Source organism: Marmota monax, unplaced genomic scaffold, assembly GCF_021218885.2.
Source record: "Marmota monax isolate L192 unplaced genomic scaffold, Marmota_monax_Labrador192_F-V1.1 WCK01_AAM20220418_F8-fsc00157, whole genome shotgun sequence".
In the NCBI taxonomy this organism is placed as follows: Eukaryota; Metazoa; Chordata; class Mammalia; order Rodentia; family Sciuridae; genus Marmota; species Marmota monax.
Window position 1 is genome coordinate 1,086,386 of NW_026694573.1, and position 23,816 is coordinate 1,110,201.

At 44.2% G+C, this 23,816-nt stretch overlaps 1 protein-coding gene across 8 annotated transcripts in view; it reads left to right on the forward strand.

Moving 5' to 3' along the window:
• Positions 1 to 23,816, forward strand: part of LOC124077015 (protein HIRA) — a 206,389-nt gene that overhangs the window by 182,006 nt on the left and 567 nt on the right. For 4 of the 8 annotated variants that reach the window (XM_058571732.1, XM_058571730.1, XM_058571734.1 and 1 more), the window contains 10 exons: positions 596 to 753; positions 5,550 to 5,714; positions 7,334 to 7,441; positions 9,266 to 9,433; positions 9,512 to 9,661; positions 13,744 to 13,875; positions 14,448 to 14,558; positions 14,796 to 14,966; positions 20,286 to 20,507; positions 23,062 to 23,137. In XM_058571732.1, the coding sequence (XP_058427715.1) occupies positions 596 to 753; positions 5,550 to 5,714; positions 7,334 to 7,441; positions 9,266 to 9,433; positions 9,512 to 9,661; positions 13,744 to 13,875; positions 14,448 to 14,558; positions 14,796 to 14,966; positions 20,286 to 20,507; positions 23,062 to 23,137 (1,461 nt within the window). Of the gene's footprint in view, positions 1 to 595; positions 754 to 5,549; positions 5,715 to 7,333; positions 7,442 to 9,265; positions 9,434 to 9,511; positions 9,662 to 13,743; positions 13,876 to 14,447; positions 14,559 to 14,795; positions 14,967 to 20,285; positions 20,508 to 23,061; positions 23,138 to 23,573; positions 23,614 to 23,816 lie in introns of all 8 variants that reach the window. The other 4 variants (XM_058571731.1, XM_058571735.1, XM_058571733.1 and 1 more) reach the window with 4 other exon arrangements.

Sequence of the window (23,816 nt, forward strand, 5' to 3'; positions counted from 1 at the left end):
TAGCACCTGGAGCCCACTCCCTCCAGCCTATGAGCAGCCAGAATCCTCAAAAACACACTTGTATTTGTGCACTTACCACTGAAAACCAGGCAGAAGTGAATCTGGAAGGCATATTGACCAATTCCCTCCCGCTTCTTTCTAAGTAGAAGACAAATGAACAAGATTTTATAAGGAATTTATGATATGAACAATGAATCACTGAGTGTAAGCAGTTGTGGATCCTCCTATGTCCAAGTCCTTGATGATTGAGATCAGTCTTCTCTCTTTTAAAAGGTGGCAGCTTCCTGTTGAGCCTATGAATTTTAAAAGTTGTAAAATTTGATTTTCTACTTTTTTCTTATTGGGAACTGATGTGGTTGTAATTATGTTCCTAATTCTTGGAACATATCGCAAATCAGTGAGATAGTTTCAAGCTGCCTTCCATATTGGAAAAATCTAAAACTTGTTTTTTTCTTGAGAGTCCAGTATTTTTTTTAAATAAATGCTACATAAGTCTTTTTAAATTTTGGCTTTAAGTTCTTAATTAAAACAACTTGCCATAAAAAAAATTTAAACATAAAATATGAGTTAACCTGACTTTGCTCTCTGTCCTTAGACAACTGGGAGGATCTAGTGAAATTCCTGCAGATGGCTAGGAAAAACAGCCGTGCATCCTATATAGAGACTGAACTTATTTTTGCATTGGCTAAAACCAGCCGTCTGTCTGAGCTAGAAGATTGCATTAATGCACCCAACAATGCCAACATCCAGCAGGTAGGATGTGCCTCCTGGGGACCATGAACTTCTGCAGCCAAAATTAGGTCAGGGGAATGCTCCTTAGAGTGATGTAGATTCTTTTCTGGAGGCAGAGGATACTGGGGATTTAACCCAGGGGCAATTTACCACTGAGCTACATCCTTAGCCCTTTTTATTTTTTGAGACAGGGTCTCACTAAATTTCTTAGGGCCTAAGTTGCTGAGGCTGGCTTTGAACTCTCAATCCTCCTGTCTCAGCCTGGGATTACAGTCATAGGCCACTGCCCACACCCACCCTCTGCTGTGATGTAGTTTGTTTTTTTTTTTTTTTTTGGTGGGAAGGTACCAGAGATTGAATTCAGGGGCACTCAACCATTGAGCCATATCCCCAGCCCTATTTTGTTTTTATTTAGAGACAGGGTCTCACTGAGTTGCTTAGCACCTCACTTTTGCTGAGGCTGGCTTTGAACTCAAGATCCTCTTGTCTCAGCCTCCCTAGCCACTGGGATTATAGGCAGGCACCACTGCGCCTGGCTTGTGATATAGATTTTTGATGGTGTAGAATAAGCCACAGAGGAACTGAGGTCTCAGCCCAGTGGTAGAGCACTTGCCTAGCATGTGTGAGGCACTGGGTTTGATTCTCAGCACCACATATAAATAAATAAATACAAATGAAGGTCCCTTGACAACTAAAAATTTTTTTAAAAAAAATAAGCTACATAGTAACTTGTTACTGTCATTGTTATAGATATTAAAACCCAGGGCATTTGACTTGCACTTAGCTATACACATCAGAATGGCCCTCAGAAGAAGAGATGTTAGGACTTACTTTCAGCTATTCTGTTTACCCGAAAAAACAAGATGATCTGGCTCACTCATAACTAATAATCTGGATACATAAATGATACATGTTGAAAATAACATTATCATATGTCAGATGACCTAATGGGGAAAAAGTATTCCTTTTTAAATGAAATAAAATCAAAATTTTTAAATAAACCCTAACCAAATTTTTAAAAAGAACACTAAATGAAAGATGTAAATAATTTATAATCTTCCACAAAGGTAAAATATTAATCCTGCAAAGTGATAGAGAGATGAAGGGATAATGAACATGTATGCTAAACCAGGTGTGGTGGCACACACACCTGTAATCCCAGCCACTCAGGAGATTGAGACAGAAGGATCACAAGTTCAAGGATAGCCTAGGCAATGAAGCAAGACTCTATCTCAAGATAGAGTGCCTATGGGTTCAATAAATACCTAAAAGAAAGAAAGAAAATATATTCTGTACAGCAATTACAGTGTCCTTTTTTAATGATTTTTAAAATTTATTTTGCATTACATTTCTTAATACACCATTATACAATAATTTATCATATATCTGATTATATATAAGGTATGTTGACACCAAATTCACATCTTCATACATGTATTTTGTATAATGATGAGAGTCTCCTTTCACCATCCATGCTATTCCCCTTCTCCCTCCCTTTCCCTCCCACCCCTATTCCCTATCTAGAGGTAATCTTCCTTTCTTGCTCTCCCTCCCAACCCCTTTTTGAGTCACCCCCCTTATATCAGAGAAGACATTACACATTTGTTTTTTTGGGGATTGGCTAACTTCACTTAGCATAATCTTCTATAATGCCATCCATTTCCCTGCAAATGTCATGATCATATTCTTTTTTTATTGCTGAGTAATATTCCATTGTGTATAAATGCCACATTTTTTTATCCATTCATCCAGTGAAGGACATCTAGGTTGGCTCCACAGTTTAGCTGTTGTGAATTGTGCTGCTATAAACATTGATGTGGCTGTGTCCCTGTAATATGCTATTTTTAGGTCCTTTGGGTATAGTCCTTTTCTTGAAAGATTGTACATAGTTCATTGAAATAACACAAAAGTAGACTTTAAATTTCAAAATAAATTCTAACTAACTAGTTGTTGAAAATTAGGTTAATGTTTTGAAAGGGATTTGAAGTTCATCATATAATTCTATATCCAAAATAACAATCCATATGAAATATTGAAAAGGAAAAGTATGTTCCTTGACAAAAATTTTAAAAATATTTATTTGAATCTTTGCATTAAAAGGGAGTTTTTAAACATGTATGCAGTAGAAGAAAGCACAAAGGAAAATATTTATTCAACATACTGTTGTTGACTTTTTGCTCTGTGCCAGGGCACAGAGCTGTAAATGAAACAATGAAAATAATAATCAAATTTCTGCTCCCATTAAGACATTATTATAGGGCTGGAGTTGTGGCTCAGTGGTAGAGCGCTTGCACATGTGAGGCCCTGGGTTCCATCCTCAGCACCACATAAAAATAAATAAATAAATATATAAAAATACATTATTACATATTAAATGGTAAGTATAAAAGGGAAAAATGAGGTGGAGCAGCTGGATGGGTATTCTAGTGTTAGGTCCCCTTGGTAGGGGCTGAGTCATCATCCCTTTGTGGTGGTGAGAAAGGGGGGTTAGAGCACAGAGGAGGGTAAGTTCAGGGATCTCTCATGGAGTGTTTGGGTATGTGCAGTAGCAGTATGAAGATGGTCAGGGTGACTGGAGCCTTAGAGCCAAAACAGCAGACACAGTAGGGAAGCATTTTTTGGCCTCTGCAAGTTGGGACTCTGGCTTTCCTCTGGGTGAGAGTGACAGATTTCAAGCAAAGGAGGCACACGATCTGCTCTAGATAGAATGCTAACAGGAGTTGATGGTGACAGCACCCAGAATGTGGTCAAAGTGAGTGGCAAAGCATATTTCACCTCTGGATATGTCTCAGAGGAAGAGTTGACAGGATTTGCCAACAACTTGGTGTGAGAAGAATAAAGCAAGGGTGAGTCCAAGTTTTGATAGCATAAGGGCTTGTGCTTTCTGAGGCAAGCAGTATAAAGACTGCCTTGGGAAAGTAAGGGCTTGAATAATCTGATCTCTACTAGATGCCACATGGATCTGTATAGCTGGCTGGAAGAGTTAGATTTATTAGAAGTCCAGACCAAAGATGTACATGTGGCAGCCTGCAGTACACAAACAATACTCAAAGTCACTGCCTGTAGGAGAGCATGGCAGTGGGGGTATGGTGTGAGGTGCAATGGGCCACAGCAGAAGTTAGGACACCTCAAAACCTAGCAGCAGGGAGAAATAGAATGAAAAGTGGCCAGAGGAACAGGACCATTTTCTGGGGGATCAATGTCCCTGTCACAGAGTCAGGGACAAGAGACTGAGGGGAGTAGACATGTAGACAGCTCTCCTGAAAAATGTTGTTCTGAAGGTTAGAAACAATGGCAGCCATCCAATAAGGTAAGGCCAAATGAGTAGGATTTGTTTTCTTTCAAGTTAGGGGAAGGAACGGTGGTTCCTTAAACTCACAGGAGTTGTTTTTTATAGAAGTTGATACTGATGCGGGTTTCTGGGACCTTGGGACCCTGATGAGGAACAGAAGAGGTCAGGAGTCAAGTGCATCAGTTGTGATGGCAGATGAGGTTGTGGTGGCATGTGAGGTGGATAGCCATAGGCATGGTACTGCATCAGGCCTCTTCTGATGATTTCTGTTTTTTCAGAAAATAGGAAGCCAGGAACTGGCTCCACTGAGGAACTGTGGAGGTTTGAGAAGAGAAGATATGAAGTGATTGACCAAGAGAAAAGACATGGAAGGAAGGAGAGTTATAATATTATGAATTTGTCTGAGTTTCATGGTCATGAATTCAAAGAGACCTGTAGGCTGGGCACCGTAGCACTTGCCTATAATCAGAATTGTGAGTTTAAGGTCAGCCTCAGCAACTTAGTGTCCCTATCTCAGAAATAAAAAGGGCTGGGGATATAGCTTAATGGTAGAGCACCTCTGGGTTCAATTTCCAGTACCACAAAAATGAATTAATAAATAAATGAAGGAAGGAAGGGAGCAAGGGAGACCCATCAACACTTTGAGCTTCAGCTCTCTCTGTATAGCTCAGTATTCCCAAGTGTAGAATGTGAAAAAAGTTGGCTCTACACAGAATGGAAAACAACTAAGAATGTTGAGGGTAAATGCCAAGAACCACAAACTTGACTACAAGCTGCCAGCATAAGGTGGCACAGTCAAGGAGGGCAGAAGGGACAGTGGGAAGTTAGTGGAGTCACTGGACTGGTGAATCTGAAGTGCTTGGGACAGTGTGCTGGACAGGAGTCAGTTCTGGGCAGAGTGTGTGAACCTGTGACAGGAGTTCACAGGGTGACTGTATAAGGGTTAGGGAATGGCCATGGAAGTGATGGGATGCTATCATGAGGAAGACAAGGTCCTCAGCGCAGAGGAAGTCAAAGAATGTATTAAGGAACAAAGAGGATATATAAATGGCAGCAGGAATGAGGACTAGTGGGTGATTCTGACACAAGTTTCTCAGCAGTTTTTAGTAGCAAGGAAGGGAAGAACCTGGAGCAGCAAGGAATATACCTCAATCCAGGCCAGTGGGGTACAGGTGTAGGAGGTAACATCCAGGGCCTGAGAGGTGCTGGAACACATAGTAACATAGGAACTCGCAGGCAGAGGCTGCCCCATGAGAAAAGGGAGGGTTTATAGGGACTAGGAGGATTTTTTTTTTTTACCTTTTGGGTGCTCTGGGTGATAAGAAAGATACTTACCTCCGAAGTAAACAGAAAAATAACTCTGCCTTATGTAGGAACTTAAAAACCAATTCTGGGGGTCTGAGGATGTAGCTTAATATGCACAAAGCCCTGGGTTCAATTTCTAATATGGGGGCAGGGAGAGTAAGGGAACTGGGGAAATCTTTCCATATAAGAACATCTTAGTAAAGTTCCCAATCATCTGCAGGTTGGAGACCGCTGTTATGAGGAAGGGATGTATGAGGCTGCCAAACTGCTATATAACAATATTTCTAACTTTGCCCGCCTGGCTTCCACTTTGGTCCACCTGGGTGAGTATCAGGCAGCAGTGGACAGCAGCCACAAGGCCAACAGCACTGAGACATGGAAAGAGGTAAGCTGTTGGAAGTCTCCAGAAGAATGTTAGTCTGACAAGCATTCTCTCCTTGTCCTTCCTGTTATACTCCACACTGTTCTACCAAGTAGGATGAGTTTGGGTACTGCCTCCTGTTCAAAAGAGAATTTCAGTCCTCTGGGACAGCTCAGAGAAATTCATAAGCTAGCATTTATGGTGGGAAGCAAAAGTCCCTGAAGAACTCCATCTCAGACCAATCAGTCCCCAGAAGGCATCTTAATAGTATGACATTTCAGTGTTATGAGTATATTATGACACTTTTTGAATTCTTGGTACCACATTAGTAGTGACATTCTTAGTCTTTCTTGGCAAATTGGTAGGGCAAGTTGTCTTGAGATGCTGTTAATATCAGAATCATCTTTAAGTATACAAAACTTTGTAAAGAGATGTGAAAGAGATAAACTTCAGTTAATCTCTGAAGCATTGCTTAATAAAAGATTAAAATCAACTTCAATGTCCAATATCAAGGCCTTGGTTAAGTAGTATATATGTTGTGACTCTATTTTGCTATTCAAAATGAATAAGCAGAACTAAATGTGGTGGTACATGCCTGTAATCCAAGCTACTCTGGAAGCCAAGGTAGGAAGTTTGCAAGTTTGAGGTCAGCCTTGGCAGCTTAGTAAGGCTCTGTCTCAAAATAAATAAAATAAATGACTGGGAGTGAAGCTCAATGGTAGCATTTCCCTGAGTTCAAACCCCAGTCATGGGAAAAGATGTTTCCAATAACATGAGAAATGTGTTGTTGATCAGAGTGTACAATGTAATTCCATTGGGTGCATAAGAGATTTAGTAGGGTACTAAGTGTATATATCACTCTAGAAAATAATGGGCCAAAGATTATTTCAAGTTAACAATTGGGTTCTATGATTATTACATTTGCATGTTCTTTTTTATCTACCATGAGAACATGTGCTGTCTTCAGAAGATAAGGGAAGTAGGGAAACCATAGCAAGCCCATTTCTAGTTTTAGTACAGAGTTATTCAGCCTCTAAAGAAACAGAGCTCAGGCTGGGGCTGTAACTCAGTAGCAGAGGATTTGCATGGCACATGTGAGGCACTGCTTTTGATCCTTAGCACAGCATAAAAATAAATAAATAAAGCCATTCTGTTCATAACACAACTACAATAATAAAAAGAAGCAGCACAGTTCAAGAGCCCCTCTGCACAAGGGCATCCTTGACTTAATTCTTGTTATCCTAAAGTATACATACAGTACAGTGCATAGAACAGTTTTATAGTTAAATTATTATAGCAAGCAACTCCCTACAGATAGCACTCAGATAGTAATTATTCTTGAGCTGTACATACCTGAAATTCCAGCATAACTGTCACCTAAACAAATCTCTACATCTCAGGACTTGGGCAGTAACGCCATGAGCTCTTCTGTTTCCATAGTCCAGAACACCCCTTGGCCTACAGATTGTTGATGTAATTTTTTTTCCTCCCAGTCTCATTCAGGTCATTTTATAGAAATATTGTTCAGAATCTTCCATTTGCTTAAAAAAGACCCTTCACTAGTATTTCTGCATTTCAAGTTGCATGCAACTGTTGTAGTGCCAGGTCTTGTCTTAGAAATGCTCACGCTGACCTTCCCCTAGGTATGCTTTGCCTGTGTGGATGGGCAGGAGTTCCGCCTTGCACAGCTGTGTAGCCTTCACATCATCATTCATGCAGATGAGCTAGAGGAGTTAATATACTATTACCAGGTAAGGCAGCATTGATGAGTCAACTCTAGCCATAGTATCCCTGCAAGGGATGCTGATGATGAGTGATACCTAACACTCTAAATAATGTGCAGTTCCTTTTTTAGTATATGAAGTTCAGAGTGGCTTGTTAGCCCACCTGGGCCTCACGCTGGTTGATGTCCCACTAAATTTCTTATGTCTTTTCTCTTCTTTTGTGTCCTGGGGTTTTTTAAAGCCCAGACAGTGGCTTGCACAATGGGATGCCCCATGGAAAACTGGGCATGGAGTACTGGGCAGGTTGTGGCACAGCCACTATGTGCAACCCATAGGGGTTGAGATTATCTGATGCCCGAGGGACAGGTACATTCAAGAAGGGGACCACAAGGCAGAGGTGACCCTTGTGACCCTTGGCAGGCAAGTCAGTGTTCACATTGCAGATAAACTCTGCTGTCGAGTGGTTAGTAGGCGCCATCCTCTTGTTGAATTGGATCTACTGGTGGGGTTCCTAGAGATGTCCAGTCACGCCAGGTGTGGTTATAGTGAAGGCAGACTTTGTTCAAGCAATTACAACTTCCCTGGGACTTGAGCCTCATTCCCCACTTACTGAGTAAAAAGTAGCCTGGAGGGGCCTCTGGCCAGCTCAAGGAGAACAGACAGACTAGGAAGCTGAGCTGGGAGGTCACTGGTCACCTTGAATCCTAGGAACAAGATCAGACCTGACTAGAGATGCTAGAAAGAGCCAGGAGAGACAGGAACAAGTCTTTTGAATAGATTTTGCTGCAAAAGAGAGTAGAAAGCGAGGTGATATTTGGCAGGGGACAAAGTTTCAAAATACGAATGTTTTAGGACAGGACAATTAGCAGGATGTTTGCTGGAGGACAGTTGTGTAAAGGAGAGTTAATGCAGAAGAGAAAGGAGAAAGTTGCTGGAGCAGTGGCCTTGATGTGCAAACGGTAGGGCCTGTAGCAGTTGGTGGATGCTAGATGAGATACAGGCAGGGTGCCTATAGAGTATAACTATGGGTGCCACTATCAAGAAAGGATATCTTTGAGAGTGGTCATGGAGGGTGTCCTAGGGTGGAGGAGAGGTATGAGTTGCCTCAAGTACGAATCCTTTCCAGGTCTGTGGTTATAGATGTACAGGGAGACAACATGTGTTGTCTGGATGAAGGGGTGTTTCTCCAGTACTCCAGATGCTCCAGACTGATAGATGGTCTTGTCTGGGAGGATGGCAGAGGGAGTTGGGGCTGAATGCAAAGGGATAGCCATCATAATTAAAGACATAGTCACATGACTGAGAGAACAGTGGGTTGCTCTTCTGAATGGAGAGTGGAGTTGACTTGTTATAGTCAGGAGTACACGTGCTGGATTACACCTGTAATCCCACCCAGCTACTTGGAAGGCTGAGGCAGGAGGATCACAAATTTGAAGCCAAGCTGGGCAACTTAGTGAGACATTGTCTCAAACACACACACACACACACACACACACACACACACACAAAGTACATTGTGTAGAGAGATTACAAAGAATCATTCTCAGATCCTGTTATCCCCATTTCTGGTTTTTTTTTTTTTTTTTCATAATTCTTTTCATTAAAATGGTAACCCTAATTTGAACTTAAACTTGAGAATTATAGTGAGGTGGTCTGCATCTAAAGATTGGTAATTGTTATATGACCCAGACAGTTGCTAAGTAAAATGATGTAGTTTGTACTAGTACCTCCGTGAGATCACACAGTTATCACATTTGGCATGGACCACACTTTGGTATGGACTGTGGATGGAGGGTGTCTGCAGGCAGTTGTGTAATACCTCTGACCCAAGTGTGGCTATTGATCTGCCAGGATCGAGGATACTTTGAGGAGCTCATGTCCCTACTAGAAGCAGCCCTGGGCCTGGAGAGGGCCCACATGGGCATGTTCACTGAGCTGGCCATTTTGTACTCCAAATTCAAGCCTCAGAAGATGCCAGAGCACCTGGAGCTCTTCTGGTCCCGTGTCAACATCCCAAAGGTACCTGTGTCCTTCCCATAGTTCTGGTCACATCTTTGAGTAGTGCAAATTGATCCCTGCCATGCCCTCCCCATTCAGGTGCTGAAGGCCGCAGAGCAGGCACACCTCTGGGCAGAGCTGGTGTTCCTCTATGACAAGTATGAGGAATATGACAATGCTGTTCTCACCATGATGAGTCACCCCACTGAATCTTGGAAAGAAGGTCAGTTCAAGGACTTCATTGCCAAGGTAAGTGGGTTACAGAGCTCTGGCAACTACTTGCCTCTGCCAGGCCCTGTTCTGGTGGGGAGAGGGTATGTCGACACCAGAGTGTGCTCCCCAGCCCACCCCACCTATGTGTGTTTGTTACACGTGCATTGCACCATCATCTGGGTGAATGGTGGTAATTCCATCTACATGAAGGGAACTGATGCTCAGGAAGGACAGATTACAGGCTAGGGCCACCCAGCTGGGCTGTAGACAGGGTCAAGTCAGTATGCAGACCTTAATCTACTCGTTTTTCTGCTCTGTCAACTCAGGGCTCTGCTTCACACCTTGTCAGCCTCCATTTTCTATTTTTTTTTTAATGTTTTTTTTTCTGACAGCCCTGTTAGAGGCACAGGAAATGCCCTTAGTGGAGGGACCATCCCAGGGTGGTCCTACAACCTCATTAAGCTAAACAAGGTCTCAGAACTTCTCTTACCAGCCATCACAGCTGTCAGGAGTTATCATGTTTGGATGTTAGCATCAAACAAGCTATTATTACACATTTCTGGTTTCTGAGTGGATCTAACCTCAGGACCTCTCTTTCTCTGCTTGGCTCTGCCCACAAGTTAGGAGAAGGGGATAAAAGGGAAGAAATTGACCATCATCAGTCGTGTGTGTGCACACACAGTATTTTAGTGGGGATAGAATCCAGAGCCTCACACACATCTTTTACTACTGAGCCCATGAAACCCCAAAAACTTTTTTCTTTTCTTTCTTAACTTGAGGCAGGGTCTTACTCAATTATCCAGGATGGCCTTGAACTTTCAATTCTCCTGTCTCAGCCTCCCAAGTAGCTGGGATTACAGGCACATACCACCATATCCAGCAAGTCCCCAGGCCTTTTGCACTGAGCATCTCCATTTTGCCCCAGTGTTTTGGAGTAAATAATTGGCTCACTACCCTCTCCCCTCTACTATCTGTCAGCAAAAGGAAGCATCCTAACTTCATCTTAGTCTTGCCATTCTTGGATTAAGGAGCAGGATGGCACAGCAGCCCCTCACAGCTATTGCCTCTCTCATGCACCTTCTTTTCAATAGGCAGCTATCTGTGGTGGGCATGGGTGGCAAGATGGCTGCCAAGTGAGGTCTCTGTGCCTCCTGGGAACTGTCTAAAGGAAGAATCATCAACAAGGTCAAACACCAAGCCACATGTTAGGTTCTTGGTGGAGGAGGATATCCATGTTATCTTGTATGTAGGGTAGGGTAGCATATGAAGTTGGCGACCTCTGGTAGGGTATCTCACCCTGAGTACATTCTGCAGGTTTCTAGTAGAGGACAAGCAGGTCACCCATTGCTATGGTCCATCCCAGGTAGATATGTCAACATGCTGGAAAATCCACACCTAATCAATTCTTTGTACTTATATAAAGTTTAACTTCTTAGATACCAGGGTGCATTTTAAAAACGACTTGAAGCGGCAGTCCTTTCTGTGTCTTAGTGTACATAACAGTGTAGAACAGATGAGGCCTATTAAGCAGGAAAGCAATCTCTCTCATCTGCCACCTGTAGGGCTGACAGTCAAGGCTTTTCTTTGTGTGATGATACACAAAAGCTTCTGCCATACTCTGATGTATAAGAGACATGTCACATCAGCTCATATGTAAAGGACAAGAGATACAGAGACATCATCCCCAGTTAGAGGAAAAGGACACATATCTGTGTAGGGACCCAATAGAAGGGTAACATTTAGTCTTCATTCTGAGCATATGAAGAAGGTATGCTGTTGAGTCTGTGTGGCACCTGGCTAGGCAGTGGCAGGCCAAGTAGGGAACTTGTTGACATATATAGGGTTGGCATTCTGTTTCCACCATTCACTAACTTAACTGTGAAACAGAAATGTCATTACTGTTATAGCTCAGTGGTAGAGCACTTGCCTAGCATGTGTGAGGCACTGGGTTCAATGCTTAGCACCATATAAAAATAAATAAAGGTATTATGTTCATCTACAACTAAAAAAATTTTTTTAAAGAAAATGAAATGGGGGTTGTGGTTCAATGGTAGAGTGCTTGTCTGGCTTGAGTGAGGCCCTTGGTTCAATCCTCAGTGCCGCATATAAATAAATTAATAAAATAAAAGATCCTTTGACAACTAAAATATATATATATTTTTTTTTTAAAAAAATTTAAAAAAGAAATGTTGGGGCTGTGGTTGTAGCTCAGTGGTAGAGCACTTGCCTGGCACATGTGAGGCACTGGTTTCGATCCTCAGCACCACATAAAAAATAAATAAGTAAATGTATTGTGTTGATCTACAACTAAAAAAAAAATAGAAGAAGAAGAAGAAGCTGGGTACAGTGGCACAAGCCTGTAATCCCAGTGGCTTTGGAAAGCGGAGACAGGAAGATCACAAGTTCAAAGCCAGCCTCAGCAATGGCAAGGTGCTTAGCAACTCATGACACCCTGTTTCTAAATAAAATATAAAATAGGACTGGGAATGTGGCTCACTGGTCAAGTACCCCTGAGTTCAATCCCTGGTACCCCCCCCCCAAAAAAAAAAAGAAATATCATTGTTCTGGACCTGAATTATCCCATTGATGAAATGAACATAGTGATTTCTCCCCATAAAGGGAGATACAGTAGATGCTGCATACATTAGGTGCTTCTTACAAGTAATGAATACTGTCATTAAGACCCCAGAGCACATCAGCCAATCACCCTAGAATTCATGACAAAATTTCTAAGCCTTTGTTTTCTTTTCTACAAAACAGAAATAGTGCCCCATCCCACTGGGGATCTAAGGCACAGTAGAGATGATGTCCAGGATTTGTGACATCTCTGGCACTCCTTCTGCTTATTAGATGACTAGATGAGACCCCTCTGATCTGGCCTCTGTGCTTCTGAGTGAAAGGGCCAGCCTGGAAGGATGACAAGTTCCAGAGCTGTTGGGGGCCAGCCAGTATACAGGAAAAGCTTTGCAACAATGCTTGGTCACTGCTCTGCATCTATGAAGCTGGTATTAGGAACATTGGAGCCTGGTGACAGCAAGTGCTCTAACATAAGAGGGAAAGGTCAGAGGAGGAAAAGAAAGAGAGGCTAAAGTTGTCAGTAAACATAAAGGGGCTTCCCCTCTAGGCCCCACATAGCTGCTCAGTCACTTAAACCCTGCATTTCTAGAGGCTTCCATAGTGCTCACCCTGCCCCCAGTGTAGCTATAGCTCTGGTCACACCCCATGTATACCCTCAGATCCCTTTTCACTCACACAGATATGTTCATCTTGCTGGCTTGGCTCATACCCTTGTGGAGCATAAGAATTACCTTGCTTTCTGAGTAGTAGAGCTGTAGGCAGGCCATGGACATCATTGCTGTAGTTCTCACGTCATTGAGTGATGCCAGCCAGCAGGAGAGTAGCAAGTGACCAGTGGGAAAGAGCCAAGAGACACAGAAGCCTGGCCAGACCTTGAAGTCTGGAAAGACAAGCCTTCCTGGTGGTGCAGGGTCTTCCCAAGGCTCACCCAAGGTCTGATTGACACACCATCCAGCTCAAAAGTACTGGAGATGTAATAAGACATGCTACTGGCTTACTTATAGCTCAGGAAGAGCAGAGGGCATCTGATTGAATAAAAGAATTTTGTTGCTTGTTTGTTTTTTTTTTAGAGAGAGAGAGAATTTTAATATTTATTTTTAAGTTTTCGGCGGACACAACATCTTTGTTTGTATGTTGTGCTGAGGATCGAACCCGGGCCGCATGCATACCAGGCAAGCGCGCTACCACTTGAGCCACATCCCCAGCCCTTGTTGCTTGTTTTTTATGTCTAAGTTTATTTCATCTTATTATACTTCTTTCATGCACTTAACAAGTATTGGTTGAGTACCAGACCTGTGTCAGGTAATTGCATAGGTGCTTGAGTAAGGCAGGAAACAGGAATGCAGAGTATCTAATGACAAGTACTAAATAGAATAGTACTGCAGAGATGGGAGTTGGTAGATCTGAGGCAGTTCGGTCCTAGGGGTGTCATGACAGGCCTCAATAGTCAAGTGGCATTTGATTAAAAAACAAGGCGGCCCAGTGGACCAGGATATTGGGAGGCAGGGCAGGGAATGACCTTGGGCTGTCCCCCTCCCCAGGTTGCCAACATTGAGCTCTATTATAAAGCCCTACAGTTCTATTTGGACTATAAGCCTCTGCTCATTAATGACCTGCTATTGGTGCTTTCACCCCGGCTGGACCACACCCGGACAGTCAGTTTCTTTTCAAAGGTGAGTTGGCTAAATCCCATTGTCCAGAGAAGAGTGTACTGGGGCTGGGGATGTAGCTTAGTGGTAGAGCATCTGTCTAGCACATGTGAGACCCTGGGTTCAATCCCCAGTACTGAAATAACAATAACAACAACAATTTCTCTAGTAATTTGAGAGAAATAGAATAGGGAACATGCCACTTATACAAATTATGAGAAATAAATATTCAGAGCTAGCTAAATAATTATATTGAGCTAGCTCTGCCTAGGCTGTCTAAAGGGTAGCACCTTTGTAAATAAGTTTTGAAATTGATCCCCAACCAGTTTCAAAATTCCATTTATCAAACTGCTTTAGGTTTCAGACACAGGCTTGCATTCCAAACCTGTGTCCACAGATGAAATAGTATTGACTGAGTAACCCAATGATCTCTTTGTGTATATAGGACCTGTTGATCCTAGTTGTTAAGAAAGTGCTCTCTGGCTCTGCAGAGCCCACACCCACTTCCACTTCATTAGTATGTCCCAGGCAACTCCTTCCAGGGTCTCTGTGATGAGTGTGGCTGAGTGTCTCAACCATTTTCTCCAACTTATCAGGCAGGCCAGTTGCCCCTAGTGAAGCCTTACCTGTGTTCAGTCCAGAACCACAACAACAAAAATGTGAATGAAGCACTCAACCATCTGCTGACTGAAGAGGAAGATTATCAGGTTGGTGTGGAAGAAGCAGCTCAGGAGCCAGTGGGCTTCTCCCTGTACCTGCCAGTCTGTTCTCATAGCAGGTTGAGGGTGTGGGGGCCCCCATCAGGCACTAGTGGATATATGGGCAGGGACCTTTCTCAGGCTATGGTAGCAGCAACCACCACAAAGTAATTCCTGGTGCCTGCTCACTGTGCAGGTAGCCTGTGTCATAGTGTCTCCTCTCTCATGAAAAAGCTGTCTTCCTAGGGCTTGAGGGCATCTATCTATGCCTATGACAACTTTGACAACATCAGCCTGGCTCAACGGCTAGAGAAGCACCAGATGATCGAATTTAGGCGCATAGCAGCCTATCTTTACAAGGGCAACAATCGGTGGGCCCAGAGTGTGGAACTCTGCAAGAAGGACCATCTCTATAAGGTTGGTCACCGCACACAACTGTTCCCTCCCTCATTTGCCCTGGCCACCTCACTGATGCTTTATGGATTGGGGATTAAAGGGTTCACACTTCAGACCTCTCCCAGAGACCAGGGCCTGAACTTCACCAGGAGATCCTTGTCGGTGGTGAAGGAACTCAGTTTTAGAGCATGGGATGAGAATTAAGAAGAATCTAGAACTTCTTAGAAATTATTTGGATTAAAGGTTCTTGCAGAGTCTTATGGAGTTGATTCATTTCCAACAGCCCAAACATATTATGGTAGGATTCTTTTTGTTGTTGTTGTTGTTGTTATCTACTTATCAAAATTTGAGAAATTAAACCTAAATTAAAATTAAATTCAAAACATTTGTTTTTTCCAGTGAGAGGTGGTTCAGGACCTCTCTCAAACTCTAAGTCCAGGTACCTGCTAATCAGGCATGAAGGCATTGCCGTCCTCTGGTTGGCCTGAACATCTCCCCAGTAGGGCAAAGTGGAGTGGTGTAGATGAACTTATTTCCAAGGGTTCTGTGTGCCAGGAAACCCTGGGAGCAACCCAGCAGGTGGTAAGCTTGACTAAGGATCTTACTCCTCAGAGTTGTCCTTGGGTGCTCCTTAGCATTTTCCCAGTGTGCTCAGACAGTATCCACCACTTGCCCAGGCTTTTGTTTTCATGGCACCTGAGCTCTGACTCCATTAAGGCATGTGATCCTTGATGTCAGGATCATGTTGAGCTTCATCCTAAGTTGTCATCTCCAGTGTTTTAGATTGTTTCATGATATTTAGCCCTGGGCTAGGGATATAGCTCAGAGGTAGAGCACTTGTTTTTTTGTTTTTGTTTTTGTTTTTGTTTGGAGGGGGGCAGCGGGATCTCCATACTGCTTTCCAGGAATGCTTAAACACCGAACCACACCCCCAGTCTTTTTATTTTTTATTTTGAGACAGGGTCTCACTAAGTTGCTTAGGGCCTTGCTAAGTTGCTGAGGCTCGCTTTGAACTTTCGATCCTCCTGCCTCATCCTCCCAAACTGCTAGGATTGCAAGTGTATACCACCATGCCCAGCAAAACAAGACTTCTTATGCTCTTTTGTAGAATATACTCTGTTCTGTTTCATGTCTAATTTTTTTAAAAACCCAGCTACTGGGGCTGGGGTTGTGGCTCAGTGGTAGAATGCTTGCCTAGCAGTTATGAGACACTGGGTTCAATTCTCAGCACCACAAGTAAGTAAATAAATAAGATAATGGTCCATCAACAACTAAAAAAAAAATAACTATTTTGACTCACCATAGTTCTTTTACAATTGATCATGGGTTATATTCTGAGAAAACATTTTTCTTGCTGACTGTCAGAATGATCTTTCTAAAATATAATAATTTTCTTTCAAATGCTTTCCACTACTATAAAGATATATTTAAAACTACCTTGACTTCTAAGGCCCTCCATTACTAGTTATTTTATCCCTGGTGCTTCCTCTGTCTCACCTCTCACTGGTTTCATGTTCATTTTACAATCTGACCTTACTTACTTTCTTTTTTAAATTTTATTTGTTGTTTTTAGATATACAGGACAGTAGAGTATATCCTGACATGAATTCATGGTGTATAACTTATTCTAATTTGGGTCCCATTCTTGTGATTGTACATGATGTGGAGTTCCATTGTGGTGTATTCATATATGAATATAGGGATGTTATGTCTGATTCATTCTATTGTCTTTCCTATTTCTATCCCCCTAACTTTCCTTTGTTCCCTTTGTCTAATCCACTGAACTTCTGTTCTCTCCCCCAACCCCTGCTTGTTTTCTGTTAGCATCCACATATCAGAGAGAACATTCGACCTTTGTTTTTTTGGAATTGGCTTATTTCACTTAGCATGATAGTCTTCAATATCCATCCATTTACCAGCAAAAGTTATAAAGTCATTATTTTTATGACTGAATAATATTCTTCATACATTCATCTGTTGAAGTGTACCTAGGTTGGTTCTGTAGCTTAGCTATTGTGAATTGAGCTGCTATAAACAATTGATGTGGCTGCGTCACTATATGCTAAACTTAAGTCCTTTGGGTATATACCGAGGAATGAGATAACTGGGTCAAATGGAGATTCCATTCCAAGTTTTCTGAAGAATCTCCATACTGCTTTCCAGAGTGATTGCACCAATTTGCAATATTGTTGTTTATTTATTGTTGTCATTCTGATTGTTACCATTCTGAAATGAAATCTCAGCCTAGTTTTAATTTGCATCTCTCTAATTGCTGGAGATGTTGGACATCTTTTTATGTATGTGTTGACCATTTGCATTTTTCTTTGGTGAAGAAGCACTTGTCTTAGTGCGCATGAGACCCTGGGTTTGATCCCCAGCACCACAAAAAAGAAACAAAACAGTGAGCACTTAGCAGGATATGGTGGCACATGCCTCTAATCCCAGCAGCTCAGGAGGCTGGAGGATCACAAGTTCAAAGACTGCCTCAGCAAAAGCAACTCAATGGACCCTGTCTCTAAATAAAATACAAAATAGGGATGGGGTTGTGGCTCAGTGGTCAAGTGCCCTTGAGTCCAAGCCCTAGTACCAAAAAAAGAAAAAAGAAAGAAAGAAAGAAAAGAAGAACCACTTGCTATGACATCTAGCCCTTAGTGATAGTGCTCAAGATCCTTTCTGAGAGCTGATAGGTCCCCTCCAGAAACTCTACAACCAAACAGAAGGTACCCAGGAGCTAGCTACTGGAAAGCAACAACAGAATTCAGACACATCCTGGCCAGCCTGTCTCACCTACTCTGTTCTGTCCCCATGGTGCCTGCCACACATAAATGTGCAGCCTCCTTGCCTCCCAGACAATGATGAGTGAACAGTGGTATAAGTACTGCCAGAGGTCCTTCTTTTCTAGCAAGCCACCCCTCAGAGCCACATGAACCAAGAAGACAATCCAAAGGACAAAACCATAGGTAGAAAGTGGAAAGCATGCTTCCCAAGACCTGTGATTCTGTTCTCCAAGGAGCATTTGTTTTTGTTTGTTTGTTTTTTTTTTTCCACATTTTTTGTTGGTACATTACCCAAGATGCATTTGTCACAACTGGGGACACAGTGCTTTAATAGGAGATAGAGACCAAAAATCATATTCAACAGCCCCCAGTCACAAGTGGCCCCCCTGCAAGTGTCAACACTGCTGTGCTAGAAGAGTCTTCTCTTGAGCAGAACCAAAGTCCCCTGGAAGAGAGTATCCATATCACAGTATGCCCAGACAGGGAGCAACTGGAAAAAGTATTTCCAAATGGCAGAGGTAGAGTTAGATAATAATATGATCAACAGTGGCACCCTTGAGGATTGGGGTGCAGTCAGCTTGGCCACTGTGAAATGTGCAGTGTTAGATGGGTCAGATGAGAAGCAGATAAGGGCTGAGGGCAGGAGGAACAGGGTCCCTCCACATACTTATGAGTTAGGAACCGGAGTCTGCAGCAGTGAAGTTGTAGTCATGGGTCAGGGCACCAGCAGCAGTCTGGAAGGAGAAATAGACAGCAGCAAGGATAAGGATCAAGAGCTACTCGAGAGTGCTGCAGGCTGGGGGTGATAATGAGAAGAGGAAGGTCTATTCTCAGCCCCCAGCTGGTTTCAGGCAGCGGGAGCAGGGTACTGCCTGACAGCTTTGTTGGACCACGTTGGACCTTTAAGTCCTCTAGGAAGCCACCTAGAGGAACTCAGTCTAGAGTTCAAGGGGTCTGAAAATGCCTAAGGCCTATAGAACAGGGAAAACAGAAAGGTGACTTTAGGTGCGGGTTGAAGACAGGCCACCTGAGAGTGACCAGTCAGAAGGAAACATTCAGGGAGACTGATGGCTATGACCAAGTTGGCATCAGATGACCTCACACATGTGCCTGAAGGCTTCCTGGAGCTTTCACTTTGAGTCTTAGCTAACTGTGGCCAGGAAAAAAAAAAGTCCTGGGGTGGGGCTGTAGCTCAGTGGCAGAGCACTTGCCTTGTACACACGAGGCACTGGGTTCGATCCTCAGCACCACATAAAAATAAATAAAGATATTGTGTCCAAAATATTTTAAAAAGAGTTTTAAAAAAAAGTCCTGATCTTTTAGTAACAGTGTGGAGGCTGTGGCAGGACTCTGAACTAAGCAGCAAGCAGGTGGGAGAAAATTTGTTTGGGAGGAAGGGAAAGAGGACTACTACCCAGAGCTGGCTCACAGAATATATTCAGGAGTCTTCCAGGTAACTCAGAGGCTTATATTAGAGCCCATAGTGGGTACATGAAGCAGGGACAGCAACTCTGCTTGCCATCCTCTCTACAAATTGTCATCAAATTGCACAGTCCACAAATTAGGTTGAGTGACCATGGGCAAGTGACTTCATTTCTGAGTAGTGACACCTGTCACAAGGGCTGGGCTGGAGTCAGAAAAGCTAGCTCATACAGCTAGAAGCAACCAGAGCACTAGTTTCCTACTAATTTGTCATAATGTGTGTGGCCTTTTGTACATAATGTTTTAAACAAAGACATTTGCAAATACAGAAATGGCAGTTAGGGGTTTTGAGGGAAAAAGCAAATCACTTTGTGTCTATGTATGTGTGTGGTACTGGGGATTGAACCCAGGGACACTCAGGCTGAACTACATCCCCAGCCCTTTTTTAGTTTTCGGCAGACACAACATCTTTGTTTGTATGTGGTGCTGAGGATCAAACCCGGGCCGCATGCATACCAGGCGAGCACGCTACCGCTTGAGCCACATCCCCAGACCCCCCCAGCCCTTTTTATTTTGAGAAAAGGTCTCACTAAATTGTGCAGACTGGCCTCAAACTTGTTTCATGATATGGGATTACAGGTGTATGTGTCTGTGCCCAACCAGATTGCTATTTCTTGAACACTAGCTATTCCCTTATAGCTGTTCCACATTAGTTGGAGCTCCAGATGGAGGCATGGCTATAGGTCTAAGCAACTACCTCCCCTTGCAGGTCCCTTAGAGAAGCCCTGCACACTGCCTCTACACCTATGTCTTTGGCCCTGAGGTGGAACCTCTGTCTCCCAGGGTGCCCTACTTGTGTGTGCCACCTCCAGGCAATTCAGCAAGGTTTGAGAAAACCACATTTGGTCCTCTCTAGAGTCCCTTGAGGTAGCACCTTCATCTTATCAAAGGGCAACAGGCACAGGGAACATCTCAGTTGTGTACACACTTATTCTATACTGTAAAGAAGAACCTTGTAGAGCAGCATCTGCCACCCCAGTTGACTAAAGGCTCAATGCCTCTACCTATGCAGAACAACCTGAGCTGTGCCTTTTTTTTTTGTTTGTTTGTTTGTTTTGTTTGTTTGTTTTTTTGGCTGCAGGATGCCATGCAGCATGCCTCAGAGTCGCGTGATCCTGAGCTAGCGGAGAAGTTGCTACAGTGGTTCCTGGAGGAAGGAAAGTGGGAGTGTTTTGCAGCCTCTCTCTTCACCTGCTATGATCTGCTTCACCCAGATGTGGTGCTCGAGCTGGCCTGGAGACACAACCTCATGGATTTTGCTATTCCTTACTTCATTCAGGTGATGAGAGAGTTCCTTAACAAAGTAAGTAATGACTATGCTGTGCCTCCCTGGTATAGCCTATCCCTGGTGGTAACCTGACCCTGGGCCTATAGGGCCCATTTGGCCCTGGTGGTGGGCCCATTTGAGGCCAGTTGCCCACCCCTAGCCCTGGCCTGCCTTCGGGAATGGTCTGTTTCCTCTATGTGCAAGTAGTTTTTTTTCCCAATAGCACCCTGCTCTAGAAAATCACTGTGGGAAGCATTGGGTAGAACTAAGCACTTCTTATTCCCAGAAGCTGTTCTGCAGACCTTGCCTGGGAAGCTACAGCAAAGTACACTGCTAGGGAGCAGGAAGGTGTACTCACCTTGGGCTTCATCAGTGAGGCACCAACTGGTAGTACTGGCTCCCCTTCAGCACACAGCTTATTGGGATGCACATAGGCTAGGCTGTCTCCTCTCAGCATCTAGTGGAGTCTGGGGATGCAGCTATTGGTGACCTCATTGGTGATGACCCCCTTATGCTGAGCACTTGATAGGAATATTACCACATGTTAACTCCTTCCAACAGCTGTGCAGGGATGACTTCACCTACCTCTTCAGGTCAGTGTCTGATTTTGAAATTTTTTCTGAGTACCAAGTCCTAGGAGTGCCTGTTTGGGACCCAGCTTTAGCCTGTGTTTAGAGACTTGTGTTGTCTCTCCCAGTTGTTTCTAAAACTGTGGAAAGTTTCTCAGTACCACCTTCTTGCCCTTGTACCTATGCACCAAACCTGCTTCAAGCCAGGTAGATACCCCAAAGCCACTCCTGTTAAAATTTCTTGCCATGGTACAAGGTAATATGGGGATCCTGGGTTAGTGTAAGCTGGAAAGATATAGCCTGTGCTGCTAGCTTTGACCTGCAAGGATTTGCAAGGCTGCCGGCTGCCTACAGAGCCTCCGGGATTGTCCAGCCCTTGGTGAGGGCCACTCCAAAGGCCATTTAGGGCCATCATTTCACTGCAGAGAATGTAACTTAGTCCTATCTGGATAGCCTGCCTGGGTGAGGCTTCATTATCTTTGAGGGGTGAGGGATGGCAACCCCGACTATGTGGCTTTAGCAGCCAGAGGACACAGATTGGTTGAGTTTACAAGGGTCCCTGGTTTCCCCACCACAGGGGACTGTCCCCCAAGGATTTTCAGGAGCATGTTTTCTGTCTATTTTGGATGATGGTGTTTATTTTGGCAGCCACTGTCAACTCAGACAGCACTGTGGCCACATAGGTAACCCAGTGTTGGTCCATGGTTTCCAGATACCACCATTATACCTAGGAGATAGTGGCTACTGTGATGCCTGCCCCTGTTTCTGCCAGACAAGGTGCCTGCTGTGGTAAAGAGAGGAGGGTCCCACAAGGGGTCTCCTCAACAGATGTGTGGGGGTATAGACATGGGCTTGTTCTTGGCCTGAGCTGCAGTCCCACAGAGGCAATATGGCAGTGCCATAATGGTGAAGGACCCAGACAAGAAGACCACAACTGGGCTGGGGTTGTGGCTCAGTGGCAGAGTGCTTGCCAAGCATGTGTGAAGCACTGGGTTCAATTCTCAGCACCACATACAAATAAATAAAATTTTAAAATTCATCAACAACTAATAAAAATAGTTAAAAAAATTTAAAAAGAAGGCCACAACCCCTCTTGACTGAAGAACTAGGTTGGGGCCTGCCAGCTCATCTAGGAAACTTGTAGGCTATCCCTCTGCAACCCTCCAAATACTGTCTGGGTGGAAGTAGGTACAGTCCCAGCTCAGATTTTTGCAAACTGCCAGCAAAGAGGACAGCCTATGGGCCATAATGCCTCATCTAGGTCCTGGTTTGCTGCAGGAAGGCGTTATCAGGACGCCTGGCCTGATCTTCCCAGACCCAAGCTCATAGGGGAAAAATTATCTTCATTTTTACTCCACACCTGGTTTGGGGGATTCTAGATGCACAGTTGCTATTGTCCCCATTAGAACAGTGCTCACACCTCTGACAGTCCCTTCTGCACCACTTCATTCTGTTCCCAGCCTATGACTACTGCACAGGGGCAGCATGTAATAACACTTCATAGAAGAGTAAGGATGCAGCTTGTCCTCAGTGTCTCACAGATGGAGTGTCCCAGGTTTCAGGTGACTGGTCTCTTGAAGACCACATGCTCTCTCTATTGGATAGGAGGGGCAGGCAGTCACAGCACACTACCCCAGCCCTGCAGGTTCATAAGCAGTGCTGTCCCTGTGTCCAGAGGAAGACTCAGCCCTTATGAGCCAGGCCACACTCGTAGCCTATGACTACTAGCCACTGCTACAGTGTACCTGGGGGCCACAAGTCCACCACAAAGCAGCTAGGCTGGAACAGCAGCTGGGGCTTCACCAGAGCTGTTCCAGATGCTCTGTCTCAGCCCCAATTCCCAGGCTTCACCTCATTATGGCCTTCCTGCAGAGTAGGGTATGGAGCCACTTTGGCTGTTCTGCACATCCTCAGCTCCAAGTTTCCTGGAAGTTCCTGTGTCAGGTCTTCTGTCCCATGTTCACCTAGAAGCGGGACTGTACTCTATTGTATGGGTGCTCACATGCTCCTGCCTCTTGCAGGTGGACAAACTAGATGCCTTGGAGAGTCTGCACAAGCATGAGGAGCATGTGGGGGAGCCTGCCCCACTTGTGTTCGGTAGGTAGCACACTAGGGTGGGGATTCATGCTGCCCTGCCCTAGTTGGGTTTCAGATAGAGATATGGATGGATGGATATTTGGGGGGCAGTAAGGGCTTCAGTAGTTTCTAGGTGTAAAGGGCAGTGTCCAGGAATTTTGGCATAGCAATCTTCTCTGCTCTGAATGCACGTGCCTTATGATTAGGGTGTTACCCTGCTGTGTCCTGCCCTGTTTGGCCCTGAGTGTATGGCTGCTGCTGGCTTGTGCTAGGAGTGGCTTTGCACCTGAGAACCTGGCTGTCTTAGCAGACTGGAAAAGCTGTTGGGTCCTGACTGCACTGCAGAGCTAACAGGCCTTCCTAAGTGGTATGAGCACATAGCATACCAGCTGGGCTCCAGTGTGTCCTCCCAAGACAGCGTATGCACTCACTATTAATATCAATCTGGTTTTTTTAGATTTTGATGGGCATGAATGAGAGCCAGCCGATTGAGCTACGTAAGTGTCCAATATGAGGACCAGCCTGGCCAGCCCCACAGCAACACTCCCACCCTCTTTGATCCCAGACTTCTGCTCTCCCCATGCCTCAAGCTCTAGGTGGTCAGGGTTGATCCTAGCAACCCTGCTTCTTGGGCCTCTGGCTCAAGTGGCAGCCAGGAGAGAAACCCCAACCTGGGCATCAGGAGGTCTTCTCACTCTGG